Raw genomic sequence first — 15363 nt, 5'->3', positions numbered from 1 at the left:
GAAATTCAGATTGTATTCTCATCATTTATCGTCTTCGAATCTCAAGGACATCTCAGATAAGTATTTCTTGGTTTATCGTCGGCGATTTGCTTTTGTAACGCGTTAGCTAATTTTGTTCGTCAATATATATGTTCTCATCGTTTTTTGTTCATTCTTGCACACATATATGGTGTTACACAGCTACACTCAGCCATCTTCTAGTTCTTTGCAAGTGTGGAGTGAAGGTCCACCCGAAGTAAACTCTCGTTGTGTGGCAGTTGGAATTTCTGACAAATGTTTCTGCGGAAGGGAAACCGTGATGAAATATTCCACTACTGCCGACAGTCCTGGAAGGATTTTCTTTGGATGCAATAACCATGAGGTTGTTAGATTGTCTGATGGTTTATTCGTTTGGCATAATTATTATTTTAGTATAGATAATATTCTTATGGTATATTTATTTCTATGGTACAGGATGGAGAGGACCATATTATGAAATGGTGGGATGAGGCTATTATGCAAGACCTTCAAGCAATGAGAGGTGGACTTGCTCACCATAGGGATTCTATTATAGCCATCTAGGAAAATGAGGATATGCTATGGGTTCAGCAGGAGCTAGACAAGGTGAAAGATCAGATGAAGGAATTATGTATGTCAGTTCTTCGTGTACGCGAGATGGTAGAGAATGTCTTAATCGCCGGTATAATCATTGCTGTATTAATCTCTTTGGTTTCGTAGATCTTTCAATTAAGTTATAAAATTGGTGAACCTTTCTGTTTGTTTGAATGGCATATTTTTGTCTGTAATCTGTGAACTTGCTTCAGTTTCTGTAATATTTGGATGACTTTATTAAAATAATCACAGTAGACTGATAAATGTTTACATATTGTCTGAAAATTAAGATTACGAAGTCTACTTCTTAATTTGTGTAACGAAGTCAGGTAATGAAGTCTGCTCCTTACTTTTTTACGACACGACGGTTTGCGTTATTAATTAGTTATATATAACTTTTCATTGCAACCGCTTCGTCTCGTATATATAACCCAAATACTGGGCCTTGAGATTATTTTAAAACTGCAACCAAAAAAGTATCCAATAAATCATCTATTTTCTCTTAAAAATAGTACTTCATCCTCACGACAGAGAATTGGTGATTGAAAGTCTTTCAGTTTCATTGGAACGGTTAATATAAATCATCACAGCCACGAAGAATTGGAGACTGTTCACAGATTGGGTAATAATATAAACTTTCTCCCTTCGTTTTATTTAACTTATAAGTGTAGAATTCTAACATTCATGGTTGGGTAATTATTAGAAAATTTCTATTGAACTTCATCAATTTAACAATGTATTAATTTGGTTGATTAGATAGATTTGCATAGAAACGGGTTCATCGAAGTTAAGTGAACATATATCATAGAAACGGGTTCATCGAAGTGTACGATGCATTAGTTTGGTTGATTAGATAGATTTGCAGTTTAAAGTATATTACAGTTTCCCAGGAAGAAGTCTTCTTGAGAAGTCTACGATGTATTAATTTGTAATGATTAGATAGATTTGCAGTTTAAAGTATATTTCAGTTTCCCAGGAAGAAGTCTTCCTGAGAAGTTTACTAGATAGTACATGTTTTAATTTGATTTGATGGGTTTGTAGACGGTTCAGTTTCCCGTGGGTTTGCAGACGTTTTAATTTGATTTGATGGATTTGACATTAGTTGGCGGTAATATTATATTTGTTTAATTTACTGATAAGCGGGAATCGGTTTACCAATAAACGGGATCCGGTTTTAAACGGTTTTCTTTTTTATAATTTTCCGATACTGTTTCGAATAGAACGGTTTTGGTTTTATAAAAATGGGATTATTATAATTATTATAATTTTATACAGCCTAAAAACTAAGATAACAATATTGTTATCTCTAATTCCGTCTTCATTTTCTTGTCAACTTTCCTCTTCCGCTTATCTATTTCGCTTATCACTAACGGTTGATTTTCCAATTACTTTGTGTTAAACTTGAATCTCTATCTTTCAGATTGTCTTTTGCTGACTTCTCTTAACGTTTTTGTACCAGATCTCGCCGAGCTCTGTATTATCCAACCCTGCCGCTTCATCTTAACGTCTTCGCCACCATTTCATATTCGATTAAACTGAAGGTTAACTTCTTTCAAATTGATTGTAGACTTCCTTTTGCAATCAATTGTAGACTAATCATATTTGTCTTCTTCTATCTCAATTTCCTGCCAACCTAATCTTATTTTGCCTTATTTTTCAGAATGGAGGAGTCGAACAATCTAAAATTTCCTCGGAGGTTTTTTACGAAAGGAGAGGAGCCGTTGCCGAGTAAAAGCATAGGATATTACAGAAACGATACGAAGCTGTTTGATGAACTGTACGAAGCTCTCGCAGAAGATGAATGGGATGAGATTCGAGAGTCTCCACTGGGTGTCTTCTTACAGCTCAACCGTCTCAAATTCGAATGGGATTTTAGACTGGTTCACCATATGCTCAGCTTTTAGCTAGTCTGCAACAAAAAGTACGAGATATGGAGTCTGGTTGGGTCTAACCCATTAAGATTTTATTTGAATTTGTTTGAAGCCATCACTGGACTTAATTGTGAAGATGTCGAGTCCTTAGAGCAACCACAGGTTGATGTTACAGACAAGATGGAAGAGTTTTGGGAGAAGCTTGGAGTCAGTTTAGACATCGGTCCGAGTATTGATCAACTCGTCGCAGCATGTAAGAATGCTGCTGAGTGGGATAGAGTTGATCGTATTAGGTTGGGTTATCTAGTCATCTATGTTGGGTTTATAGAAGCTAGAAAATCCTCAATGTCCACCTGTCTAAATATGGCTAGGCTGGATTTAGATGCATTTAAAGATTATCCATGGGGAAGAGTTGCTTTCAAGAACCTCATCCATTCTGTGAAGAAGGTGGACATTAACAAGAGTTACCAATTAGACGGATTCAGAAATTGCGGTTAACAAGAGGGCATTCTAAGACAGGTACGCATCTATATTAGATTTGTTTAATGTTGGTGTTGGATTTGTACAGTTATAATGTTTTATATCAATTGTAGACTCGTTTCAACCACTTCAAGACTATTGGTGGCATGAGTAGCCCTGTTTGGGAAGAGGATGAAGCAGATGACAAAATTGATAACATTATGAAAGCATTGACTGAGGATTTTGGTCGATGGAAGTGGGAGAGAGGCTTGTGGGAGACTGACGGTATTCATGCGTCCAACAATGCGAAGATGAAGGTGGAGGATAAGGGTGAGAAGAAGAGAGCTGGTACATTTGATGAACCAAGTGGGAAGAGGCACTGTCCAGGTACTTCAGAAGCCTTGGATATCAATATCTTGGATTCAATTAAAGATGAGCTCGGCATGTGGGGAGCAGCTCTGCGTCAAGAGATGAAGGACGGATTCAGAAATTGCGATTTGAAGTTTGACATGCTGAATAAGAAGGTGGAAAGCCTGGCTTCGGATCTTTCCAAAATGAAGGGAAATGTAACTGGTGCGTCAGATGTTGATACCAACCCAAAGGAACAGAATGCTCCTGAAGCTACTCCTGAAGAGGAAGAGCCTAACACTAAAAAAACCACGGATATAGTCAGTTCTGAACACTTGAAAATTCCTACTACGATTCCTCTTAAACACAATACCAGGTACAAGGCGAAGAAAAAATAGACTTATTGAGGTTGTCAACTTCGAAGACTTCTAATCAAGTGTATTTGTTAGACTTCATAATGTGAAGTCGACTTCAAGTTTATGTTGTCTTTGTTTGTCAAATTCGAGACTCTTAAACATATGTCAGCTATGACAGATTTAATTTCATTTGTTTGCATAAATGATCATGTAACTTTTAAATTGGAATTTGCAGAAGGTAACAAAGGAGGGTAGCTCTAATTCATCTGACACTGATTCAGACCCACCTCTGTTCCTTCGCACAGAAATCCCAACAGCAGCTGACTACACTGCCAGGGCTAAGAAGCAACAACCACGGGTTGAAGCTGCTATGCTTTCGGCACAGGGCAGGACTGAAAGGGTTAAGAGATTGGCGTCAAGTCAGTGTTCTCCATTCGTTGGTGATAACACAGCCAAAACTATTATGGGTGGTAAGTCAAATACGTCAACATACAATCCTTTTGATAAAGGAGAAAAGGAGAAGAAGAAGGTTTTGCTTGACTTCTTAAAGGAAGATCCGTAAGTCTACTACATTTTATGTTATGTTTCAAAATTCTGCGTTTCGAAAATCTTGTAACTTATATGTTTCCAAACCATTCTTCATCTACAGGACGTACAAGAACAAGGTTCCAGACAAATCCCGTTGTTGTTTTTGGTGGTACGAACTGCAAACAAGAACAGTGTGGCTTAGAGATTTGGTAAGTCTACTAGTAAACTTCTTGTATTCGTTTATATTGACAGTGTTCAATACTATTTAACTGTGTTTTAAAATCTGTGTGATTATCCAACACATGGATGCGGGCTTGAATCTACTGAGACATCGATACACATTACATCATGAGATGTTTAGATCGGATAGAATTGCCTTCCTAGACGCTATGTTCACTCATATGTGGTCGACGAAGTATTTTGACTTTGAAAAATCTGAGCCGAATCCTGATGGGTCTGGAAAACTTCTGCCGGTCGGTGCCTTCAGTTACCACACAGGTGAGTATCCACCGTATGCCCAGTCTAACAAATAGTGGGGTCTAGAAGTGGACGAGTTGTACGCGCCGTTAAACGTCAAATCTCAGCATTGGGTTCCTATGTGGATATCGAGTCCAATGAGACACATTGTTGTCAGGGACAACATTCCCTGTTGTTCTTCCGATGATGAGCTTGCGACTGCAGTTCACCCGATAGCTGTGGTGGTTCCGTATGTGCTGCGGGAGTTAGCCAGTCATGACCACAAACCGATGTACCCGTACGAGAAGTTTACCCACTAGCGAGTCACAACGACAGTGCCTCTGAATAAGAAGCCAGGTGACTGTGGTGTTGTTACATTAAAGTACATAGAATGTCATGCACTCGGACTACCGTTTCCTTATACATTGTGCGACGCAAACATCCCATGGATAAGGGAGAAGCTGGCTTATGACTTATTTCACGAGATTGAGTGTCGTGGACCAAATGAGTCAAATTACACCGACAATTTTGGGCTATATGATCCTCCCCCAATTCGAATTTAGCTAAGAACTTGTTTCTTTTTTAATTTGTATGTCTTATGTATGACTTATTAGGATGATGTTTTGTTTTTGTTGGAGGATCTTGTTATTTTGTGGGTTGGATATATTATTTATTAACTCGGATGATGGGCGGTATCCATATATTTTTTTTGGGATCCTCCTTATTAACTCTATGTAAACGAATTACTGTTCTTGTATTCCTAATTATCTATTTTCACTTTGTCTCTCACCTAACGTCTCAATACTAAAACAGTGGTTCATCCTTTTGTCCACTGTTAATGCCAAGGCATCTATAGAGTTTTAACAATGCCAGCAAAGTGTCAAATTTAGAAACTTTCTCGGGGAATGTGTTACATTTAACAAAAATCAATTTTTATTAAAATTTATAAAATAATACAGATTGTCTCTTTATTTGTACACTTGTTTGTTCCCCATTAGTTAGTTATTAAAATATTAATTAGTCGTAGTCTCCTCTAAATAATAGCGTACCGCGAAAGCCTTCGAGACATATTTATGAAGTTAACTTAGAGACTTCGAATGCATATTGTTGTTCAATAGACATGTAGAACTTTTGTTCTCGTAGTTAAATATTTTGTTTAACTCTGATGATAGGCTGCTATCCATATTGTGGATCTATTTATTACTATAATGTAAACGGATTAATGAAATTGTACTCATAATTATCTTTTACTAAAATAGTGATTCATCCTTTTGCTGTCTGACCTAATGCCGAGGCATCTACAGAGTTTCAATAAATGCCACCAACGTGCTTTTTTACCTGCTCTCCCGCTGATACTCCCTCTATTCTGTTCTCGAAATCCGAGTTGCAACATAAAATAATATAAATTCTGACAGAACAGATTTATAAACTTTATCGAAGAATGTGTTTTTTTAATTTACAGAAAGAGAGAGAAAGAGGAGAGAACCGGAAACGGTTCCTTTTTTCCTTTTTTTTTGGTCGCCTCTGTTTATTTTTACACTTGTCTGTTCCTCATTAGTTAGTTATTAAAATATTAATTACTTGTATTCTTCTCTAAGCAATATTATACAGCCAAAGGATATTAGACAATTTTATAGAAGTTAACTTATAGACTTCTAATGGCTATTGGTAAGTAATGGACATGTAGAGTTGACCAATAGAAATAGAAATACGTATTCATTAGAGTTGACAAATAGAAAATAGAAATAGGTATTCAGTATGCATACATTAATTTAAAGAATAAAATATAAATAGGAGTTTGGGTGATTCAACTAATCGTCGAGACGAACATGAAGTTTGCCCCAATCAATAGGAGGAGGAACCACATACTGTTTGACATCAGCTTCCGCAACCTCTCCCATCTCCTCTAACCTTTTGTGCTCTGCCTCGAAGTCCACAAGTTGTTGACCCAATATTTGATTCAGTTGGGATAGTTGAGCATCGATCAGATCCACTTGATGCACAAGGGCGATAGCCTCTTCCTTCTTCTTCATGTGATCTCTCATCATACGAAGAATTGCTTTGAAGCGATCCTTCGTCTCTTCTTCAACCACGACTCTCGTCCTCTCAAACGCGTTTTTCATGGCATCTATTACTTCCTCTTCCCATTCGAAATCGGAATTGCTTTGTTTACGCTTACTGGAACTCTCTCCGGCCATAGCTCGTAGCAAACTTATTCTCTTGTTATCGAAGAAGGAGATGCAATAGATTGAGTGGAAATTGAGAGGATATTTATAGATCCAATGATCGAAGAGGAAGATGAAGAGACGACTAACGATACAATGAATGTAGATAAATCAAAAAGGTACAACAAATGTAGAGATAGCGAAAGGGTACAACGAATGTAGAGATATCGAAAGGGTACAATGAATGTAGACTTGAAACAATAGCATACATCGAAACGGTGGACGAGTATTGTAAGACATCGATTTTATTCAACAACAAAAAAAAAGCATACATCGAGAGCTTAATAGACATCTGATTGAAGTTAACTTAGAGATGTTGTACACATTCCAAGACACATTGCGACGACAACAATGAAACCTATCCAAGAGAGAACCATGAATTGTCAAAGCATTTTTTCCCTATCTTTGGCTGTCATAACCTCACACTCAAACTGTTTCTTATCTTCCTCATATTTGTTAACCAAATGAGAGTTCACCAAACCATTGACAACTTGTTTATTCATTGCTCTTATAGATTCTTTAAGTACCTTGATTTCTTCTTTCTGCCGACGAATCTCGTCCCTAGACTCCAATAAGCTATGCTTTTGCCATCCACGTGATGATTCTGACCAACGAGAAAAGCCATGAACAGTGCACCTGATTTGCATCTGTCCATGATTTTAAAAGTACCGTAGATCTACCACAGTGATTGCAGATTGGACCAGGAATTTGTATGTGCGAATTTATATCAGAATATGACCCCGAAATTTGTGTATGCGCATATGCTGCCCCTTTCACCAAGTACATTAGTTGCTTCCCATTGAAATTAGAAATTATGTTTTGTTGAAGATGGTAATAACATATCCCTCGTGTTGCCCATGGGATAACATTGCGACATGCTGATAACTCTCTAATTTATATGTTTTTAGCTTCCTTTTTTGTCCATATTTTGCATTGTTCATACCTCTAACTTAGCATTTTTAGGTCATTAATTGTAGGAATTCACTTTTAGACCATTTAGGGTGTTGCATTTCTGCATTTGCATATTTTGGATGAAAACATGTGCTAAAGAGCCAAAAATGGGGAAAAACAAGAACAATCCGAGCATGTACCCGAAGGAGCCATCGAGCTGCAAGACCAAGTCCGAACCCCAACATGATCGAGGAGGATCCGAGAGAATGAAGAACAACCCTAAGATCCACCCGAGGAGTAACCTGACTTCACCCTCGTGTACCCCATCGAGTAGACCATCGGGCAGGTCTGGGAAGCTAGGTCAAAAGGGTTTCCATATATAAACCCCATCCTCTCCTAGCTCGCAAGGGGGCACGCCGCAGACCCTCAAACCAGAGAGCGAGAGCTTTGTGAGAGAACTGAGCGACTCAAACATTTTCCTTTTCGTTTTGCATTTTTATTTCATAGTTTTTATAGTTTCATTCATTTTCGTTATTTTGTTCCTTGTGATCATGTCCGAGTAGTGTAGTAAAGTTTCTAGGAATGGGATAGATAATTTTGTGTTCTTGATCGGTTAGGATGCCTTAGTTTGATTGTAAATGATTGATAGATTTCCTTCTAGGTTGGTGTTCTTAATGCTGTCAACAGACCGAGAGGTTGAGATTAGATCTAGGGCATTTCAACGACCGAGACGTGTAGATGAGATGCGTGAATTAGCCAATGCTAGAGGTTTACTTGACTCTGAGTAACAGATTAGATGAGTTTGAGTTTACTGACAATAATGAATCGTTCTTAATGTCTGCTTGTTCATATTGCTAGTGCGAGAGTGTGGTAAGTGATCAAGGTTGATTGTTGCTAGTGCGAGAGTGTGGTAAGTGATCAAGGTTGATTGTTGCTAGTGCGAGAGTGTGGTGACAAGGTTTTAGAGATTCATTTTCTAGGAAATAATTGCTTGAGGCATGTAAGGCATCTGTACTGGTCTAGAATACTTAGGATTCGATTACCCCATCCTTAGGAGCTTTCGTATTTTATTTGTTTACATTTTCTTTACTTACTCGACCACTTACCCGATCAGGTACACGATAACCTGCATCGAGTAATACCTCGAGCTGTTCATATCTCATTTGCTTACTCGATCACCCCACTCGATCATGTACTCGACTGCTTGCATCGAGTGCTTAGGTCGTGTGGTTTCTTTTTATATATTCCTTTCTTTTATTTATTTTAGGACTGTTACAACAAAAACCCTATCTGCTTGGCTTGACTTGTATTGTCCTGATCATATCCTTCCTGCTAGCAATAAACAACCATTTGGATTGATAATCCTTTGTACTACAACTGCATAGGGAATTGATATCCTGGGTGAAAATCCAACTATCAATTTGGCGCCGTTGCCATTTGGTTGATTTCATTTTGCTACGTTTAGGATTTCAGCACTTGCTAGATCAAGTTCTTTTGTTTATATTTGGTTCGGACACTGACTTGTTTGCTTTCCCATCGTTTGTTTTGAATCTCAGGTACAACCCGAGCACCCACCCGACCCGTCACTCGATCACCTAGATCGAGTTGATCCTCGTGTACACACTCGGACACCTACCTGTGCATGCAAACACTATCCAGAGATAGCCAGAACCTGAGTCCTTTCATCCAGAACATCGACAGATCTAGGCTCCTCAGACAACAACAAGTTCAACCAGAACCAACAATCATTGAGGAGACGATGAATAATCAGAACGGTCCACCAGCTCCTCAAGCAAGGACCAATATAGGAGCAGGAGATGCTCCAATTACTCACACTCAAAGGAATGACATTGTGCCACAAGCTGTGCAAAACAACAATTTTGAGATCAAGAGTAGTCTCATCCAGATGATACAGAGTAATAAGTTTCATGGATTGCCAATGGAGGACCCATTGGATCATCTGGATGAATTTGATAGGCTCTGTAGCCTCACTAAGATCAATGAAGTCAGTGAAGATGGATTCAAGCTCAGGCTTTTCTCATTCTCTTTGGGAGACAAAGCACACACTGGGAGAAATCGCTCCCTAAGGAGTCCATCACCACTTGGGAAGCGTGCAAGAAGGCATTCCTGACCAAATTCTTTTCAAACTCCAGAACCGCAAGGCTGAGAAATGACATTTCCGGCTTTGTTCAGAAGAACAATGAAACGTTCAGTGAAGCTTGGGAACGTTTCAAGGGATACACTACCCGATGTCCACATCACGGCTTCAGCAATGCTTCATTTCTAAGCACACTTTACAGAGGAGTGGTCCCCAAGATACGGATGTTGCTGGACACCGCAAGCCACGGTAACTTTCTCAACACGGATGTCGATGAAGGTTGGGACCTAGTGGAGAACTTGGCTCAATCTGATGGAACTACTATGAGGAATATGATCGCTTTGTGCGATCTACAGGAGAGGAAGATTCCAAGTACAAGAGGGACATGAAAGCCCTCAATGACAAGCTCGACAAGCTCCTCAACCAGCAGCAGCATGTTCATGCCCTATCACAGGAAGAGCAGTTTCTACAACAAGATGGGGAGACTATACAGATAAAGGATGTTAACTACATCAACAACCAAGGAGGTTACAACAGAGGGTACAACAACTTCAAGCCGAATCCGAATCTATCTTATCGGAACCCGAATGTTGCCAATCCTCAGGACCAAACTTACCCATCTGCAGTTCAAGGAAACCAGGTCCAACAGAAGCCTTTTGTCCAGTACAACCAAGGCTATGCACCTAAGCAGCAGTATTCTGGAACCTACAACCAACCACCTGGATTCCAACAACAACAAGGTCCGCAGAACCAATCACAAGAAGCCGAGTTGCACGGCCCTATTCAGCAAATGATTCAGAATCAGGCTTAAGCATCTATGGACATCGCGAAACGGTTCGCAGAGATGAGCAACAAGATAGACTCAGGATACAATGATCTGAACGCCAAGTACGAATCACTCAACACTAAGGTTAGATACCTGGAAGGACACCACAACAACCAACCCCCTCCAAAGATTAACCAACTCCCAGGTAAGGCTGTTCAAAACCCCAAGGATTATGCCACTGCTCAAGCCATCTTCCTTGATGATGACTATGAGGACTACCTCACTGGGGACATTGACGATCAAGATGGGGAGGATGTGGAACACCCGATGAAAAATGAGGCCAAGTACTATATATCCGAGTATGAACCCGAGCCTTCACTCGAGTAGCCTGATCGAGTTGATGATCGAGCACTGGTTCGAGGATCACAAACTGAAGAACAACCCGAAGTGGAACCCGATGACCTACATGATGGTGGTAATCGGATGATGCATCGAGTAGATGTTGAGAAGCGAGATCAGCCTCAACCACCTGCAACAGCATAAGGGGAGTTAGAGGAGAGATTCAATGCTGCACTTGACATCCAGCTGGAGGTGCTTGCAGAGCGAATGGCTAAGCGTAAAGCTTCACCACCTAAACTTTTGCCACCACACGAGCTTCAGGAGGAAGCTGCCAAGGAAGTAGCTCGATTGGAGAATGAGGTTAAGGAAGCTGTCAAGGAAATTGGGTTTGAGATTCTCAGAAGTGGAGTGTGCCTGGATCCTGAACTGCGAATTGAGGAAAAATTGGACGATCCTGGCTTTTTCACCTTGCCGTGTTCGATAGGACTTCGGATCTTCAAGAAATGTTTGTGCGAACTTTGAGCTTCAGTTAGCATTATGCCGCTGTCAGTTGCCAACAAGATGGGATTCACTGATTTTAAACCAAGTAATATGTATTTGGTTCTGGCTGATAGAACAGTGAGGCATCCGATTGGGATCCTAGAAAATCTGCCTCTCCGGATTGGAAGAGTGGAAGTGCCTACCGACTTCATGATCCTAGATATGGACAAGAAACCAGACGATCCACTGATTCTAGGGAGACCATTCTTGGCAACAGTTGGTGCTGTGATCGAGGTGAAACAAGGTAAGATCAGAATAGAACATGGTGAGCATTTCAAGATAGAGTTCAATGTAAAGAAAGGGATTAAGAGGCCAACCATTGATGGTCAAGCTTTTTCTACTAAGACCAAACAAAGGAAGGTGCAACATCTTGAAGAGGTCAACACCACATTTGCCTTAGAACCTGGACAAAACCTGGAAAATCTGTTGAACCAGCCTGCTACAGTGGAGAGGATTCCAGAACCTCTTCCACATGGACCCAACGCTTAAGGAGCATGAAGAGTCAAGTTTAGTGACTTTAAACAAGCTCACTTGGGAGGAAGTCCCAAAGGTATCTTTTGTTTTGTTTTAATTTTGATTTATTTGTTTTATCTTATTTTTCTATTTTTGAATTTTCATTAAAAAAAAACAAAAAATGGAAAAATTGAAAAGAGGAAATTGGGGAACCCGAGGGTCAACCCGACACCATACTTGACGCGCCTGATCGTGTCCCTGCTCGGGTGGCGAGTGGAGTCCGAATTCCACAAGGAAGCCCACTCTCGGTGAAGCCCGCCAACCAAATCCTACTCTATTTAAGGGAGTCGAACCCTTCTCCCTCATTATCACCGATAACCTTTTTCTTCTCAAGGAATTCAAACATGGAGCCAATCGCTAAAACCTACCAAAGGAAGGGAAGAAGATCAACCTCCACCGCTGCTACAACCGGAAGTGATGCCGTCGAAGCTCGAGAGTCTCAAAGGAGAGGAAACGTTCCACATTCCCAACCGCTGGCTGGACGTTATGCCTCCCCAACCCAATGCTCAACCCGATCCACCACCCGATCTGATGCTCGAGTAACCGATCAAGTGGGCCACCGAGTTTGCTCACCGAGTCCAATGGCGAGTGCTGTCCGCCGTTCTCCTCAACGTAGGGACCTGTCTACGTCCGAAAGAACCGTAACCGACCCCATGGAGGTCGAATCTGATGCTGGAGGAGAAGAGCAAGGGGAGATCCAAATCTCTCGATCAAGGAGCAGAGCTGCGGTTGCAAGAGGGAAGAGCCCGACTTTAGAGAAGGGTGAGAAGGTAGTTGAGAGAGCAGCTGAGGAAGAGGATCAAAAAGGAGAGGAGGAGAACCATGAGAGAGAAGAGGAGCAAAGAGAGAGGACACGCCAAGCCTCGCGAAGGCTGAAGTAGAAAGAGGTGGACACTCCGGCAAAACTATTCAAGGTCTTCAAGAAGATGAGCTTTGTTGGTACCTGATACCCTCACCGTGAGACCATGAAGCAATTGGGCATCGCTAGGGATGTAGAGTTTATGTTCGATATGTGCCACCTGGGCCATATGATGCGAGCTCACCTTGAAGCATATGAGGAGGAGACGGTCCATTTCCATTCGACCTTGAAGCTGCATTATTTCGAGTACCACCCGACCTTACTACCCGATGGGGGGATTGGGTTCATCACCTTCTCCGTGAGGAACAAGGAGTACCAGCTCACTTTCAAGGAGATGGAGAAGCTATATGGCTTCAAAGCTGGTAGTGGAGAAGGAATGGAGGTTATTAAGAATGAGATGAGGTCCATATGGCTGACAATAGGAGACAAGCTCCCCTACAAGTCCACAAGCTCCAAATCCGCTCAAATAAGGAGCCCTGTTTTGAGGTATTTTCACAAGTCCCTTGCATGCACTCTTTTTTCTAGAAAAGAGACTGGGAATGTGAACCATCATGAGCTCCAGCTGTTAGACATTGCACTATGTGGAGTTTTGGATAGCACTAGGGATGGCTCACCACTAGTAGGAGATGTTGTGGATACTAGTATGGTGTTTGTGCTACTCGATCAATTCCTCTATCTGAAATTGTGGGCCGTGAAAAGAAGAGAAGGAGGCGGAGAGATCTCCATTGGAGGGCTGGTTACACCGATCCTAGTGGCATGTGATGTGCCCTTGAAAGGAATTGTGCACGAACCAAGATGGTTGGATGTGGATTACCTCGTGCTGGCGAGATTTTTGGCCCATGAGAGGCCTAATGACATGATGCTGTTCAAGTTCGTCCATCCAACCGCCGGAGCTGCCCAAATGGTCCTACCTAATGTCATATGCACCAAGGTTCGGCTGGGAAACAACATTGACTTCGCACCACCTTTGGAGGAGTTGTACAACCCGGAGGAAGAGTCCGAAGCTAAGAAGAGAGAGGATACCGGACAGAGATAGGGAGATAGCTCGGAGGACTTTGATTTTGAAGAGTATGTTTGCTCTCAAAAGCAACCAGTTGGAGTAAGGGAAGCCCACAAGAGGATCGGATGGCTAAATAGGATGAACAAGTTTTTGGTGAGAAAGGTGAAGGATCTTACCGGTTCGGTGAAGACAATGGGAGGTCATATCAAGGAGCTGCAAGACAAGGCAAGCTGTGCCTCAACTCCTACCTCGGCTCAGGCACCAGCTTGGATAGGGAGAAGCGAACCTCTAGGAGGAACTCGAGGACTGCCACCTCCGCAACCTTACAGAACATCATCATACGAGCCCCAAGCTGAGGAGAACATCACCCGACCTGAAGCATCTCGGAGAAGCCATTCAGACGCCTATCCGACGCCCAACCCGATGGGATACACGATGAATTACCCGATGCACCTATCGAGCACCCAATAGGGTGATTACTCAAGTATTTTCCCTCCGCCTTACCCGATGCCATACACGATGCCGTACGCGATGCGCCCTGCGAGTGGATACACGGGTGATCATTCTGGACCTCTTCCACTATTTCCGTCGTACTACCCGATACCCTACCCGGTGAGCTACGCGATCCCACCCTCGATCAACCCCTCGGATGCTGGTCCAAGTAAGTCGTCCGTGCGCATTTATGATCTCTTTGACGAGCAAACACCGGCACCTGCTGAAGCCGGAGACGACCTAGGCTACACGTTGGCGAGTATGGAAGCTGCTGCAACCTCTTTTTTCACTAACCCATGAGGTACCAGTTTCATCCGATCCTTGTAAATAACATTGCATTTAGTTTATTTCATTTTGTGTGGTTCTTGGATTCTTTTTCCAACTTTTGTTTACATAGAGACTGTGTAATTTAAGTTTGGGGGAGGGTCCTAGAATGTATTTAACATTGTGTTTTATTTTCTTAATTTTCTTATTTCTAATCTTTGCATGCTAGTTTTATTCATTTGAGTCTGCATCTATTTGCACTAAAAAACAAAAACAAATTTTTTTTGAAAATGTTTAAAAAAAAAAAAAAGAATTTTGAAAATTTTATTCATTTGAGTCTGCATCTATTTGCATTTACATATTAGGATTGAGTCTAGTTTGTTTCATATAGGATTGTTGCATTTGCATCTTAGGGGACAATGATTAAAACTACCTTGTTTAAAATCAAACCTTAGGATTGAGGTTATAGCCCTTAGTCACAGTTCATTGTTGCTAGATCATCTTTGGAAAAAAATGAAAAATCTTTGCTAAGAACCTTGTGTTTTTTGAATGCTTCCTCCACTTGCTTGAACATTAAAACATCTCTATATTATTGGATTTAATTTGAACTTTAATTGTATTGCTTATGGAACTTGAATACTTGCTCATGGTAACTCTAAACTCGGGTTAGCACTCCATTTTTACCAATCTTTTCGTTTAACCCGATTCATTTGTTCTGCCCATGAACCCAAACTTTTCTTTCAAACCTTGTTGTGAATTTTTGAGTG

At 41.0% G+C, this 15363-nt stretch overlaps 1 protein-coding gene and 1 non-coding gene across 2 annotated transcripts; one reads left to right on the top strand and one right to left on the bottom strand.

Moving 5' to 3' along the window:
- The first annotated feature begins 578 nt into the window (after positions 1-578).
- On the top strand, positions 579-4929 carry LOC147950214 (uncharacterized). The gene is made up of 8 exons (XM_087512500.1): positions 579-679; positions 2252-2421; positions 2575-2909; positions 3056-3645; positions 3735-3744; positions 3861-4183; positions 4275-4362; positions 4687-4929. Exons 1-8 carry the CDS (start codon positions 579-581, stop codon positions 4927-4929), a joined length of 1860 nt encoding a protein of 619 aa, XP_087368626.1.
- Positions 4930-9885: 4956 nt separating this feature from the next.
- LOC147950213 (small nucleolar RNA R71) lies at positions 9886-9992 on the bottom strand. The gene has a single exon (XR_015565779.1). It is a non-coding gene; the product is annotated as a small nucleolar RNA R71 (small nucleolar RNA).
- Positions 9993-15363: the final 5371 nt, after the last annotated feature.

Source organism: Camelina sativa, chromosome 1, assembly GCF_030686135.1.
Source record: "Camelina sativa cultivar CO46 ecotype springtype chromosome 1, ASM3068613v1".
Lineage (NCBI taxonomy): Eukaryota > Viridiplantae > Streptophyta > Magnoliopsida > Brassicales > Brassicaceae > Camelina > Camelina sativa.
Note: the sequence above shows the minus strand (reverse complement) of the source record. Positions and strands in the feature narration are given on the sequence as shown.

Coding starts and splice junctions, on each gene's coding strand:
- LOC147950214 (XM_087512500.1), top strand. CDS start 579: ATGGGTTCAGCAGGAGCTAGACAAGGTGAAAGATCAGATGAAGGAATT. Junction 680..2,251: donor AGAGAATGTCTTAATCGCCG/GTATAATCATTG, acceptor CTTATTTTTCAG/AATGGAGGAGTCGAACAATC. Junction 2,422..2,574: donor GATTCGAGAGTCTCCACTGG/GTGTCTTCTTAC, acceptor ATTTGTTTGAAG/CCATCACTGGACTTAATTGT.